Source organism: Sebastes fasciatus, chromosome 9, assembly GCF_043250625.1.
Source record: "Sebastes fasciatus isolate fSebFas1 chromosome 9, fSebFas1.pri, whole genome shotgun sequence".
Classification (NCBI taxonomy): Eukaryota; Metazoa; Chordata; class Actinopteri; order Perciformes; family Sebastidae; genus Sebastes; species Sebastes fasciatus.
Genome location: NC_133803.1, coordinates 23,073,615 through 23,088,708, shown reverse-complemented (window position 1 = coordinate 23,088,708; position 15,094 = coordinate 23,073,615). Strand labels below are relative to the sequence as shown.

General features: G+C 40.0%; 1 protein-coding gene across 1 annotated transcript in view; it reads left to right on the top strand.

Annotated features, from left to right (window-relative positions):
- Positions 1–9,878: 9,878 nt before the first annotated feature.
- Positions 9,879–15,094, top strand: part of sorbs1 (sorbin and SH3 domain containing 1) — a 38,812-nt gene continuing 33,596 nt past the window's right edge. The window contains exons 1-4 of the mRNA XM_074646784.1: positions 9,879–9,992; positions 14,115–14,157; positions 14,372–14,458; positions 14,854–14,970. Of these exons, the coding sequence (XP_074502885.1) occupies positions 14,425–14,458; positions 14,854–14,970 (151 nt within the window). The 5' untranslated portion in view covers positions 9,879–9,992; positions 14,115–14,157; positions 14,372–14,424. The remainder of the gene's footprint in view (positions 9,993–14,114; positions 14,158–14,371; positions 14,459–14,853; positions 14,971–15,094) is intronic.

Below are 15,094 nucleotides of genomic sequence, written 5' to 3'. Positions count from 1 at the left end.
ACTAATATTGGTAAAGTTGTCTGAAACAGAACTTCTAATGAACGCTAATAATGTCCCCTGTTCCCAGGATGTCTTAAAGGTCCCATATCGTGCTCATTTTCAGGTTCATACTTGTATTTTGTGTTTCTACTAGAACATGTTTACATGCTGTAATGTTAAAAAAAAAAGTATTTTCCTCATACTGTCTGCTTGAATGTGCCTGTATTTACCCTCTGTCTGAAACGCTCCGTTTAGCTCATTTTGACGGAATTGCAACAGAATTGCGTTGCTAGGCAACAGCTTAGGTCCATGTTTACTTCCTGTCAGCTGATGACATTCACATACACTGCAACCGGGAATAAACTGGGACACATTTAGAATGTTTACATTTAAAACTGTGTAAAGGGTCTAAATATTGTATATTTGTGACATCACAAATGGGCAGAAATCCTGACAGCTTGTTTCAAATGCAGAGTTTCTGAATACGGGCACATGTGTGTATTTCCCTGTGGATTGAGTGTTTTGATACTTTCACAGTATTTATATAGGACTTAAGCCTGCTTTATGATAATAATAAAAAACACGAAAATATCACTTTTTTATAATATGGGACCTTTAAGGTAACTCTTTGCCAGCATGTTAACATTAACCATGAACTTAATAGTTAAGGTAAGTCAGTGTTCAGCTGCCTAGTCCAAGTGGCTTATAATTATTTCAATGTGTAGGCCTACTGCTTGAAGTCAAAATGTTGCTGCAACATTTATTTACAGGTGCCATTGTGAAGTGACTGAGTGCATGCTTTTATTGTGAAGGGCCGTCGGTCCAGCCCCCCGATGCTCGGTGCTCGGTGGTGGAGTCGCGCAGCCGGTTGTTGACGCAGCTGCAGCCGGTGAGGGTGAAGCGCTGACAGGACGCTGGACGCTGGTGGAGAGAGAGCAGCTTCAGTGAAGTGTGTCTGCAGCAGCAAGCATAACACTGGATTACCATCACACACAGGTAAGCAAGTTCCTGCTCTGCATCGCTGCATGCATGTGGCTGCTGCTGCTGCTGTGGTATCTAATGTTTACTGGAGATGTATTATTCCATGCCTACCTTTTTTTTTTTTTTTTTTTTTTGCATTGGCATCATAAACAGCTGACTTTGTGTTATTATCGTATGATGCAAAACCAGCACCACTTAATGTCTTTCTTAATCCTCACTCAGTCAATAAGTGTGAATTCAGCAGACTTTATAAGTGCTTTTTATGAGCAATTTATATTTTGCATCCCAGCAGAGAGGAGCTCTAGCTGCCTGGCTTTGGGACAGTTTACTGCAGTACACACTGATCCATACACAGTACAGTAGGACCAGCCATGGTGCCGCACTCTGAAGCTCAATGCCCAGGAAAAAAAAAAGACACATTCTCAAGTCTGGGAATTAAAAACGCTTCCTGTCTTTACACTATGCTGAATATACAGCCTGGTATTATTTAAAAAAAAAAAATACTAATTAATCCTTTGGTTGTTTCTTTAAATTGTCAGGTAGCAGTGAGGCTTATTAGCGGTTGTCATTGTGAGTCATAGTGAGCAGACTACAGGCTACTCCACATGCATATAATAAGGCTCAGGACCATGCACTTAATGGATGCATATTATGCGGCATGGAGGTGTTGTGGAGCAGTTTATTAAATAGCATTCAACTAATTTTTTATCACAATGTTGTCAGATTGGACTAGCCTTTGGCATTGTTGTTATTTTGAAGGTGAAATTGCATTGATGAATTGAATGTAGGAGTAGTAGTTTGAATCCATGAGGTGCATTAGATACTAATAAAATAATGTTATTTTAGTGGAATATTTCAGTCCTATTTTACACGTCTTGTTCCAGTGACATATGTGTGTGAGTATGAGCAGCTGTGTTGTGTAAGTGCACAGTAGTACTAGTGTGAGTATTCTCTGCAGGTATTGACACAGTGGACCTTAATGTTAAACTTCCTGTTCTTGTCTGATAAACAGGTCTGCTTGAGAGAGGTCTCATAATGAACGGCATGTGACATGCCTCACAGCATAAGTGTGGACTTACAGCATATAGACACATAGACAATCAAATATACTCACCTCTCGTTGTACATATTGCAGTAGAAGCACAGTTAGAATAGGCTTTTTAACTATTTCCTAAGTGTTTGACAAAGAGGATATATGAAATATCGATAAAGAAAATACAGAATAGCTCTGATCATTGTGCTTAATTGCTACCGCAGGTAAAAAACACTCAACACCTGAAGACACTAGCACTAATCCTTTAAATTACAGTTTTTTTTAAAATCCTAACATGTACCTTTAGCATATTTCTGAGTGGAGCGTGAACACTGCTTCCACACTGAGTGTACCTTCGTTCATAGATGCCATTAAATCCCAGTAGAAAAACAAAATAAATCATAACTTACTTTGGCAAATTAGTTTCTCCGCTGTCATTGAGTCGAGTCGTTCTCCTCTGAAACTCAGCAGGTGTATTTGTCTGTGTTTTCATTCATGAATTTACTACAATGGTGATTTTTTTACTCCAAGGGATCTGGGTAACATGACGCTAAACAAGCTTGATAAAATATTAACCCCCACACAAATAATTCATCAAACTCCTTCGAGGACAGAGTCTGCAAAGCTGTCAGATGGATTTTCTAAATTAAAGAAATGGTTTTTTTCTTCCGTGTTTTGTTATGTAGATGGCACATTTCTGAATATCACACTCTCTTCTGCTTGTCTTATCACATTTAACAGAGATTGTGAATGTAGACAGTGTTCTCTCAGGAAGAACAGGACCTCCATTGGCTCCATGTTAAAGGACTTTGTGTATCTAATCAGTTTTATCAAGTCACTGAGGGAAACAATAGTTTAAATCTCCCGGAAGGCACAGCGTGTGTCCACTCTGCTCACTACTACACTACTGAGTCAATACTCAGTAGTATGAAGCAGACCCCTGGTTGACAACGTGTCAGCAGAGGAGTTGTAGATGTTTACATTCACAGAGATGGTGATAGGTTTAAATGGAAATCATATGTTACCTAGTAGCTCAGATGTTAGCTATTTGTTCAAACAGTCACTCAAAGGGCAGCCAAAACTCTATGACCTTTTGACCCATATTGTGCAAGTCAAATATGAACTGTGCAAAGTAGCATTTTTGGTTGAGATCGAAAGGATTCAGAATATACAAATGTACAATTTATCTTTTGCAGTAGTTAATACTTGTTTATTTTAGATTAATTGGCCTCCGATTTCAAGAAGGATTTTCTTTCTGAATGATTCACAATTTGGGGGTTTACAAGTGTTTTAATATGTATCAGCATACTTGATTTCAGGGTACAGATTGACTAATATTCAAACAGAATGTAAAGTTTGGCACCGGCTTTTATTATAACCCAGTATAATCTAGTTGTTGCTTTTCAAATACACAGTAAATCAAGGTCAAAGTGTTGCATTTCAGTCTTTTGAGCTTGACAAACAGGAATGATGACCTGTGGAGTAAGCATGGGACCTGTTGGTATGCACCCAGCACAGTTGTTAATATTTTATGAAGCTTGTTCGGAGTCACGTTACACAGATCCCCCTAGATTTGAGAGAAGCAACCCCTCGGAAACATGAATCTCATAACTGAATTTCAAAGATTTGCCAGAGCTGGCCAGTTTCCAGATCACCTGGTTTTTCCCTAGATTATCTCCATTTGGTTTGGAAATCTGACACAGAATATTAGAAAATATGAAGTATATGTTTAAGTGAAATCACCGCACGTGTCATTAGAATTAGCCTGCTTTGCTAAATAAGTGTATTTTAAATGTTATTTTTAACTTAAAATTAATCTCCAACTATTTTGACAATCGATTTATCGGTTTGAGTAATTTTAAGGAAAAAAAAGTCAAAATTATTTGATTCCAGCTGCTTAAATTTTAATATTTTCTGGTTTCTTTACTCCTCTATGACAGTAAACTGAATATCTTTGAGTTGTGGACAAAACAAGACATTTAAGAACGTCATCTTGGGCATTTTTCACCATTTTCTGACATTTTATAGACCAAACAACGAATCGATTAATCGAGAAATAATCAACAGATTAATCGGCAATGAAAATAATTGTTAATTGCAGACCTAGTTACTTACATACATATGAGCAGATATTGCTTTTGTAGTATGCCTACTTTAGTGTCAACTAATTATCAACCACTATTAAATGCAGTTCTGAATGAAATACAAAGTTAAACTGGACAATAACAAAATTATTTAATGATACTCCTCTCTTTGTTAAGCTATATTTCTTAAAGTCACCCTTATTCATTAGTCAGAGTTCATGCAAGCCAACTGCTTAGTGAGGCTGGATATCAGCATGTTAGCGTGACATGGACCAAAACATTTGTAGTGACAGTATTTGTAGAAAACAGCCTTGTCTTTACTGCGAATAACGGATGGCTTTGAACACCAGGTCTCTGTTTTCACTCCATGTTAATGTTACAACAGGTTGCTTAGCAACCTCCACCTCCCCCCCCTCCCCCCCTACTCTTCTGCTTTCTCCATCTGCTGCCATTGGCTGAAGTGGATGGTGAAGTGAAGTGTTATGCTTTGGCTTTTCAAGGTACGTGGAACAAAGAAGCCCCCTGCGATCATGGACGCATGTAAACAAGGCAGTGAAAAGACAATTTATGCTTTAGTGATGGATTCAAGCAGCACTCCGCCCCACCTCCACCCTTCTCCCCCGTGTTATATGTCAGCAACTGATGGAAAACAACAGCATCATCGCACCAGTTGTTGGAAGATATTTTAATAAGAACCAGCATGTGTCCTCACTCATCATCACACAAACCAAACCAGAATTATCAAGTGACAGTGATGCACAGCAGGTTTATAAATCACTCACTCCAAAATGTAATAAACAGTAATGAAAGCCTAATATGTGTGCCGCCACCTACGTATGAAGCCAGGCTGTTATTGATGGAGCTGCCTGTTGTGTTTGTGTCTGGGTGTGACGGGACGAGTCAGACTGGGCTGGCATTCCTAGAATAGACAGATGATGGCGACCCGCTGGAGTCCTGCTGCACGCTCATTTCACACGAGGATACCTTCATAGCACTTAAAATTACTGGATTATCACATCGCTGTTTATATTCACGTTTAACCGCCATATCCTATGACTCAATTATCAAGTAGTCCTGCCACATAGCTCAGAGAGTTATATTAGGGAGCACACTCAATCCGCGTTGGAGTCAAAACATCCAGCAGAGATGAGGAAACACTTTCAGCACGCTCTCAGACAGTGATTTGAATTGTCATCACAGCTCACCTAATGTGTGGTACAAAGGAATCTGTTGGGCACAGCTGAGCTCGTTATGACATCAAAGGAACATCACGTGTGTCTCTTATTCATATTCCCAAATTAAATGGCATTATATTATCTCACGGGAATTGTCGTTATATTGCAGTCGTTGGGGATTTCTTTCCAATTCTGTCACTTACTGTATAGTCTGAGCATTTTACCTCGAAATGTGGGCCAACCTCACACAACAACAACAACAACAACAACAAAATCAATGGATTTTGTGTCCTCAATATTATCTGAATGAGAGAAAAAAGTCCCAATCATAGACTGTATATAAGAAGTGGACGTAGTCACTGTGACGTCACCCATTGGTTTGTGGACTGCCGTTTTAAAGCCTCGATTTCGGCATTTTGTCCGTCGCCATCTTGTTTTTTTGCAACCATATGGAGAGGGTGGAGCTAAGTACAACCGAACGCTGAAGAAGACGTTTTTAGGCGACCAAAATGTTACAATTAACTTTCATGAACTGAAAACACACTGTAAACAGGTTAAAGTTGTAAGACAACAACACGGACAACTCCCAGACCAAACAACGCCGTGGTAGCGACCTGTCAATCACAAGGTAGCCACGCCCTAAAGCATCCCCTGCTTTATGGTCTATTTGACTCTAAATGGGACCATAATTTACTAAATGAACATCATGCTGTATTGAAGAAGACTTGAAACTAGCGATTGAGACCATAAACTCATGTTTATAATGTTTACTGAGGTAATAAATCAAGTGAGAAGTAGGGTCATTTTCTCATAGACTTCTATACAATCAGACTTCTTTTTGCAACCAGAGGAGTCGCCCCCTGCTGGCTGTTAGGAAGAATGCACGTTAAAGGCACTTAAGCATTGGCTTCGCTTTTCAGACCCCGGAGTTGCCCACTGGTACTAAGGAATTGTATGAAGGGAAAGATTTGAAAATTGCCTAAATATGATTCTACAAAAAATGCCTTTTTAGCCATATTTCAGTGCATACTAGATCTGACCATGCTGTATTTTTTTCCATGAAGCAAAAAAACAACAACACACATACAGTGCAGTATATCAGTGATGATAATTTATCATGATCACATTATTGGTCTTGTCCTATTCAAACCAGAGTTTTATTGCATTCTAGATAATCAGCCCTGTCAGATACCAATTACAAAATATTCAAAAGTAACTATATTTCAAATACAACTAACAGAAAGACATCTCTGATTGTACCCCTTTCAAATATGAAATCATTATTGACACTAGGGCGGATGAAGGCCATTTTGAATTTCCCAGATTTCAGGATTTTCTAGGGCTGCATCTAGCAATTATTTTTATTGTCAATTAATCTGTTGATTAGTTGTTTTGTCTATAAAATGTCAGAAAATGGTGAAAAATGTTGATCAGTGTTTCCCAAAGCCCAAGATGACATCCTCAAATGTCTTAATTTGTCAACAACTAAAAGATATTCAGTTCACTGTCATAGAGGATTAAAGAAACCAGAAAATATTCACAGCTAAGAAGCTGGAATCAGAGAATTTTGACTTTTTTCCCTTAAACCAATTAATCAATGTCAAAATAGTTGACGATTCATTTTTTAGTTGACAACTAGTCGACTAAATGTTGCAGCTCTAGGATTTTGCCTTGGGATTATTCATTAACATTTAAAGAGGATACCCTTTAGGGCTACAATACAAGTAAGATAGCTTTTACATCTTGTGTGAGTTTAAGTTACGTTGTTATTGGACTAGTATCCCAGTTATGAGTCTCTCCTTATTTGCTCATAAGCTTTTCTTATGTTGAATTTTTCACTTTGCGCCTACTGAAGTAAACTCTCTAAAAGCCCCCTAAAGAGACACCGCAGGGCTACTTGAATATTCAGTTTAATGTTTATCCTCACTCTGGGGCTTGTGATCCAAGCTCTCTCACTCTTGGAGTGTAGCCTGGAGCCCTCGCTGTGAAGATGTATCACCCTGGGTAAACTGTCAGCTCCCTGACATTCTTATTACACTGGCTCTAAAAGCCTAGCAGGCACGTTATAAGCAGGCTGGCTCTCTAACACAGCATCTGTAACAGTCCATGCGGCCAACTGCAGTCCTCCCCAGGACCTTTACACGTGCCAACCAAGGGATCTGGCCATGGTCACGTCCAATAACTGTCAGGGCTTCTCATGGACACGCTGGCAGGCTGCGAGCCTCTCCAAGCTCTGAGGGACACGTCTCTCATTGGCTGGTGCTCAGAAAAAAGGACATTTTATTCCTGAAGGTCACAATCATCCTCTAATATGACAGTGATACCATTGGATCACTATAAACTCGTTAAGTCTCTACTGTGATATTTCATTAAGCCATAGGAGCACTGTTCATATAGACTCAGCGTAAGCTCCGTCGATTATCAACATGAATGCGTAATCCTGCTCTGAGGCCTATAATGGCTGCAGTGTTTAAGTTACATACATTTCCTTTTATGCTGCAGTTGTTTGAAATGAACTTCAAATAGCTCGGTGGAGGAATGTGTAGAATCCCAGGCTGCTGTCCAGCGTGGAAGCTGTTTATGGAAGAGAGCTCGGAGGGTGGAGGGGTAGGTGGGGGTCTCTTCTCAATTAGGGGGATAAGCTGCTGCTCCGGAGCGGCCCTTTCGAACCATGTTTGGAGCTGTTTGGTGGGATCCACGCACAGCGCTGGATAGCTTCTCTCCTCTCTGCCATTTGTTGACAAAGCAGAAGTCAAACTGCGTTACGTAAGGGCCCTTTCTGTCCGTCCGTAGTACAGCTGAGCGTGTGGCGAGAGCTCTTTTGTGTTAACATAGGTCACTTTTAAGGCGGCCTCTGACTGCGACAAAGAGACCCCCTATGTGAAATACATCATAGTTCAACTTGGCACCACCGCACCTTTGTTTAGTTTTAGACAGACAGAATCTGAAGCCGGATTCAGAGGAAGTGATTGTTGCTGCTCTGGTCCACTGGACATTGAACTCATAAAGTAATTCAGGGAAAAATCAATTTAAAAAAAAAAAGCACTGTTTCCAGTCAGACAGATTTGTTGGATACCATCCAATTTGTTTTTCCCACATCTAATAAGATGGACGTTTCTCTCTGATCCCAGCGACATAAAAGCAGCCATCCTTTGAATGTTTTATTTATTACTGTAATCTAAGAGTTTCTTGTAAATTATTTCTTCAAATTAAGTGACAATCCTTCCAATTCTCACTACTTTCAGACAGCCCGTTCTCATTCCCAGGGCCTAAAATACAAACGCTTTGTCACGCTCCTTGGCGCGTGAAATCAATGCACAAGGCACCCTTTGGTGCCGGTATGAGACGCACCATGCTTTCCATTAGCTACAATGTAAACCCATCCGCAGCAACAGTAAACGCGCAGGGAAAGTGCTGTAGTGACGTAGTTTAAAGAGCGATAAAACACACACAGGGAGGGTGGGAGGGGAGGTGGATGGGCATCATGGTTTTCATCCAGGAGACCGCTGTTCGTGTCCTGTGCGTTAAGTTTCACTTTTACGTCACATTAGCTGTTCGTCCGTGTCCCATGTTCACAACGTTAAGTTTCATTGTCACTTCGTAGTGATTTTAAGCCCAATCATGTTTTTTTTTCCTAAACCTAACTAAGTGTTTTTGTTTGAATTCACAACGTTAAGCATGTGTTTACTGCGACTGTAAATTGACACTGAGGGGCCTGACAAAGCGTCAGTATGTGACGAGTTGGGATGAGAACGGGTTAATTCAGAAGGTGTGGTCGGTCACACAGCTTTAGTCTGGCCTTTACGGAAGAGAAAAATCTGTTTGTGTGGTGAAAAATGTATTTCTGTATTTTCTGGATATATGTACAGATTAAGGCACAAATATCATCTTTGTTATAAACACATTGGTATCAGCCCTCAAAACAACATTTTAGCGCTGACACTAATGTTTTTACTAAAATAATATTCCATAACATTAAGGAATAGCCTACTTCAGCATTTTGGGAAATGTATTTGCTTTCTTTCCAAGAGTTGGATTAGAAGATTGATTCCATGTTAAATATGAAACTGGAGATTTTCTGTTTTTCTCTCTCTTATGTCGCTGTTACTGGAACATCTTTGGGTTTTGAGCTGATGGTTGTACAAAAATGGCAATTTGAAGATGTCACTTTGGGTTCTCTGACCTTTTTTTTGTTAGACTAAACATAAAATTGAGTTATCAATTTAAAAAGGTTCAATTGATTGTAATTGATAATGAAAATAATAATTAGTTGCCGCCCTAATATATTTCAAACTGCATGTTCCCATTATCTAAAGATTTTGGTGTCATAGATCTAATCACACATTAACATGCACTCAGTAATAGCCATTGCAGTAGTTCAATGTATTAAAACCTTTTGGATGGTTGAGTCATCCAGTAGTGAATTCCAGCTGTCCTCCAGAGGGCCGTCTGTCTCTCATCTACTGTTCCTGCAGGAGCATTTCGAGTGGGCAGGAGGATTTTATATGGGGGTCTGCCCAGTTGTTGAGTGGGTGCCACATTCCCAGGTGGCATGTGGTGACAGGTCCATCTGGACACGCCTGTTGTCAAAAACAAACAGACCCCCTACATAGCGAGGGTCAAGGTCAAAGCTGGGACCGTCCCGCCCAGACGAGACCCTCAAAGCTCAGCCAGACGCCTCAGGAGGCTTCAGAGGGACCTGGTGTACGTGGACTAAGGACTCGCTGTGCTCATCATCGAGTAGGTAATGCGCCTCCCTAGATCCACAGTGATGCGTTGGGATGATCGTAGCCTTTTGGGGGTTGCTTGTTTTGGAAAGGTATTTTGGTTACGCCCGAGTGCATTCAGTAGGAGATTTATGTGTGTTAGAGTGTCACGTAGAAGTGGAGCTGCAAATGGGATGAATCATCTTGTCTTTGCTGTGTATTCCTGCTTTTAGGTAATCACACAGGTTTGAGCTGAGAGGGCGTTTCATTGGCTGTGATTTCCTGGACTCTTTACTGAACAGATCAAGCACTGTTTGTGCAATGTTTCTCAGGTCTATGAATTTGGAGTATCAGTGCTGTAGTTTGTGGCAGTTTTAATGTTCTTGCTCATTTTTTAAGGAAACACCAAAGTCTTGTTTGATTCTAGTCCTATGACCAGTTGCATAAACTTAGTTTAAGACTAGTCTTGTCCTTAGACTGGTCTTAGATTGACAGGTTACACTAAATATTAAGACTTACTTAATTTGTGGTGGGAAAGTTAGTCACCTGTCCTCCTGGCTAAGCCTGAGAGCTTTGTTGCTATGGCAATGATCTGTTAGAAGGTCGGTTAGATAACTATTTCAACTGTTTATTCATTACTTTTAGCTAACCTTTAGCTGTCTATGGCAAGTCTGACATAAATTTATATTTAAGACGAAGACTAGGTCTATTTTTAGCCCCTGGTCTCTTACTGTTATGAGACTGCTGGTCTAATCTAACCTCAGATCAGGATGCATCAGTTCACCAAGAAACCCTGGTGGAGAATGTGAGCTTAAACCTTAAGAAGTCAAATACTTTCATCTGTTTGAGCCTCTCGGTTTAATTCACTATCTGCTGAACTTTGAGCTCCCCACTTTAACTACAAATCCATTTGTTTGTGCCATAGAGATTTGCCAAATCGATCACATCGAGACATCTCAAAGCTTCCTAGACTATAAAGAGTGACGGTGCATTTAGGAAATTGCAGTTTCACAGGAGTTTATCCGATAAAGTCTCCTTTTATTTTCCTGTTTGTCTTGGCCCGGTCACTGCTGGCCGTCCCAGAGCTCCTGCAGTGGTCTCGTTTTTTTTCACAGGCTGGATGGATGGCGTTCTTTGCCCGCCTCTGCTCCGAGGCATCTCTTCCTAAAAAGGCCAGGGGTGATCTCTGCTCTCGTGTGTTTATACAGCGAGCTGAACGCTGCAAACTGTCATCTTCCCATTATCTATCATATGTGAGAGGTTTAAATACTCCCACATCTCTCTTATATATACTGTGTATATTCACCATCTCGGGGGTTCATCTGAGGATACAACGGAAGTAGAGTTGAGATTGGTGTAAGCACTCCTCAAAGGAATGCCTGTTAATGGTTTTGGAAATGAGATCATGGATGCATTGTCTCCCCGGAACGCATGGGGTCAGGAAGCAAGTTGATTTTATTAAAGAGAGAAGGGAAATAAATACACAGAGGCTGTGATGCTCAGGGACAGCTCAGCTCCAAGACTGGAAGATGTTTTAAAAGGTTTTTTAGCTTGGTGTCCCTGGGGGACTTGTTTGGAATCGCTCCCATTTTCCCTCATCCATTTAGACCTATTTGTGGAGGTTTCCAGCTGGAACATGAGTCCCCTGCCTGTTCTGCAGGTTGCCTTATTTACCGCCATGTGTAAACATAGTGGACACGCAGTCCTACACTAAGTCAGAGTGGAAAATGCAAAGATACAACTTTAAAAAGCAGCTTAAAATCGACATCGTAGAAGAAATTCTCGATGGACTTTGCTGTTTGTGCTTTTTTTCTATCGCCCATCATCCATAGCCTGCAAACCAAAACACTTATTTGTGTGCGTCGGTGTGTGTACATGTATGATTGAGTGACTGCTTGACTGCCTTTGTGTGCGTGTTTGTGTCTTGACTCAATCAGTCCTTTTCTTGGTATTTTAAATGGGGATGTCTCCTAAATCAGTCGTGCTGGCTGAGCACAATAGGAGGCCCAGTGGAGCAATGGGAAGTGTTTCACTGCCACTCTTCTGGTGGCCTTGGTGTTGCTTCTGCATGCTCCACTGATGCAGCTCAGATTAACATATGTTTGTTCTCTCTCACACCCTCCCTTCGTGTCCTTAAAGGGGAACACAGATACAATTCATATATCATTGGTCCAAGACTTCCTCCCAAACTAAACTAAAGGCATGCAAAGTGAGGCCAGAGACGTTGTTCTACATCTGAAGAATTGTTATCAGGAGCTAATCTTTTTACATTTAACTGAGTTTTAACTGATAACAGAGTTACTATTGAATTTGGCTGAAGAGAGTCATTATCCACAGAAAATTCCTTTCCTTAATTCATTTCACATGTAGCAGCTATTGACGTCCTAGATTAGATTGTTTTTTGGCTTTGTGATCATACTGTAGACATCACGGTCAAATAGTGCATGAGTAACAGCAGTCAGCAGATTGTTTCTGCTGTTTGCACTCTTTGCTGCAAAATTTAATATCAGTGATATGAGCTTGTATAATACATATCAGGGTTGGATAGGACTAAGAAAACATAATTTAATATATTAGATTTTGCCATATGAAACACCAGAGGTGATTGCTTTTTCTTAAAGCAAACTGATACAGTTCAAGCTGTGAATGTGTCACTGATTAATAATAAAATATGAAGTCTTGTGTGTTATAGGCGACATTTAAACAGATGACTTGGAGGTTCACCGCCTTCCTGTCTGTCTGCATTGTATCTCATTTCAGTGTGTAACCCAACCATAGTACTACCACAATTTCATTAGCTGTATGTGGTCCCCAATTACAGCTACTGGTTGCAGCCCTTTCAAAGAATTCTCTCTAAGTGTACAGTGATGCTCCAGTGCTCACAGTTTTCCATTTTATTTTATTCAAATGTGATTATTTTTTCACATATATTGTACAGTCAAAAACTGCTCAATACTCCAAAATAAGATAAATATAGAAACATAAAAACAGACTATTGCTAGTATTGTGAAATACCACATAAATACAGTAAATTGGCACTTGATAAAAAAAATTAAATGTATTGTAGGTAGTGTATTTAAGCTGTTGAAGTTTAAGATGGGACATTACCTCCTCCACCCAGTGATTGTGAGATGGTGGCATAACTGTCTTCCAACTAAAGAGTACCAGACGTCTAGCTAGTAAGGTAGAGATTAGGATGCTATAGCCTCAGCCTGCTAAATTGTTATTGGTGTCTCCTGCGGGACTACCTCACAGTCTTCCATAATAAAGTACACCGCAAAGGTATAAATCAATGTTCCTAGGCTGCCTTATCTGAGTTATGTGATATATACTGTATCTTAGATTTTGATATATCTTATTATTATTTTATTTAATATATACATATTTATTTTATCCTTGTCCATTTTTATTTAATTTAATTATTTATTTTATTTTGAAAATGTGTCCTTTCTCTATTTAATTTGCTTATTTTTGATACTGTTCAAATCTCACAATTCAACCCGATCTCTTTTATATCATCTGTTTTATGTCTGTGAATGTACATTAACATAAATGAATGGAAATGAGCATTAACACAACAATATACTGTATGTCTAATCTTCTTTGGCTCAATAAAAATATTTGAAACAAAAATTATAATACACCGCATGCTGCAAGCCAACACTGCAGCAAAGCACTGGCCTGGTTACCAAACTTACCCTGATCCACAACTAATATTAGGCAAGGCAAGCAAGTTTATTTATAAACCACATTTCAGCAACAAGGCAATTCTACATAAAACATAAAACATTAAAAGCATCCACATTATAAAAGATACAAAAATGAGTTACCTAAACAGCAAGCTGTGGGTTCCTCACAATATTAGATTTATGGATATCTGCCATATCACATGTATAAGTTGGACATTTTAAGAAAAGTTTCAAAACAAACAAAACAACCAGAAAGCAATTCACTTAATCACATTTTCTTAACTGCATTATACAACTGTCCATGACACGTGATTGTCTTTGCTGCACCAATCGGTCTCTTTGTATATCTGCAGGCTGATGTTTAATTATGTATTACACAGGTTTATGTGCAGTATACTTCCCAGATGTCAGCTCTTTTCCTTGACAACACTGTGTTGAATATTTGCATCCCTGTTTTTCTCCTCCAGGGCTCTCCAGAAGGGGGCAGCGTAAGACCGAGTACAACTCCCAGTAAGTCATCTCACTCTGAAAGGACCACTGAGTAATTATAATGCTTTTGGTTTAATAATTGGATGCTGATGAAATACATTCAAATGAAATACATTTTGACCTCTAAATTTGGTTGTTTTGCATTTACTTTGTGATTAACTGATGAACATTTTCTGACAACATTTTCTGCCACATGGAAAAAAAGTCTCCTCTTCTTTGTGTGTGTGTATTGAAGTCCCATCAGGTCCTCGAACGTCCTGCGCTGTCAGGATCACGCCTCTGAGAACCATGAAAGGCTCTCCTGACCTGATTCCCTCCGCAGGTGACGTATCCCTCCACCTCATCAATCTTTCAGTGCCTACAACTCTGGGACACCTCATACTCACAAAGAAAACTAAGAGCGATACTCTTAAAACTCACTTTTTTAACAACGTGGCATCACTTTGATAACCTGTGTTGAGACGGGACGAGCTCCAGCTGCTCTACTTCCAGCTCTGACAGTGTGATCATGGCAATTAGTTTTACAGGACAGTAGGATATTAATTTGATGGCCTGGTTCTGATGTTTCATTTCTATTTTGGTCATTTGGGGCATGAGGTAGCAAGAACTTCCCAGCAGCCCTGAAGCAGGAGTGCACTCGTAGATTATACCAAATATAAGACTGCTATGGGGTGAACGATGAGGAGCTGTGTAACTCTTATTTTTGAATGTTTTCAGATCTGGACCCCAGCAAAGTGTGCAAAGGGAAAGGAGTCGTGACTCTAAGGGCCACCCTCATCCACATAGACGATGAGGGCTGCATCAGCGAGGAGCCAAATGTCATCACAACGCCAAGTAAGTCCGATCAGCTGCTTCAGAACAACTCTCCACATGGTGAAAGAGGACAGTAATAGTTGCATGGCCTTGTGAAAGCAGGACACGTCACTGTAGAATGTGGACAGACGATGTGAGCGTTGCT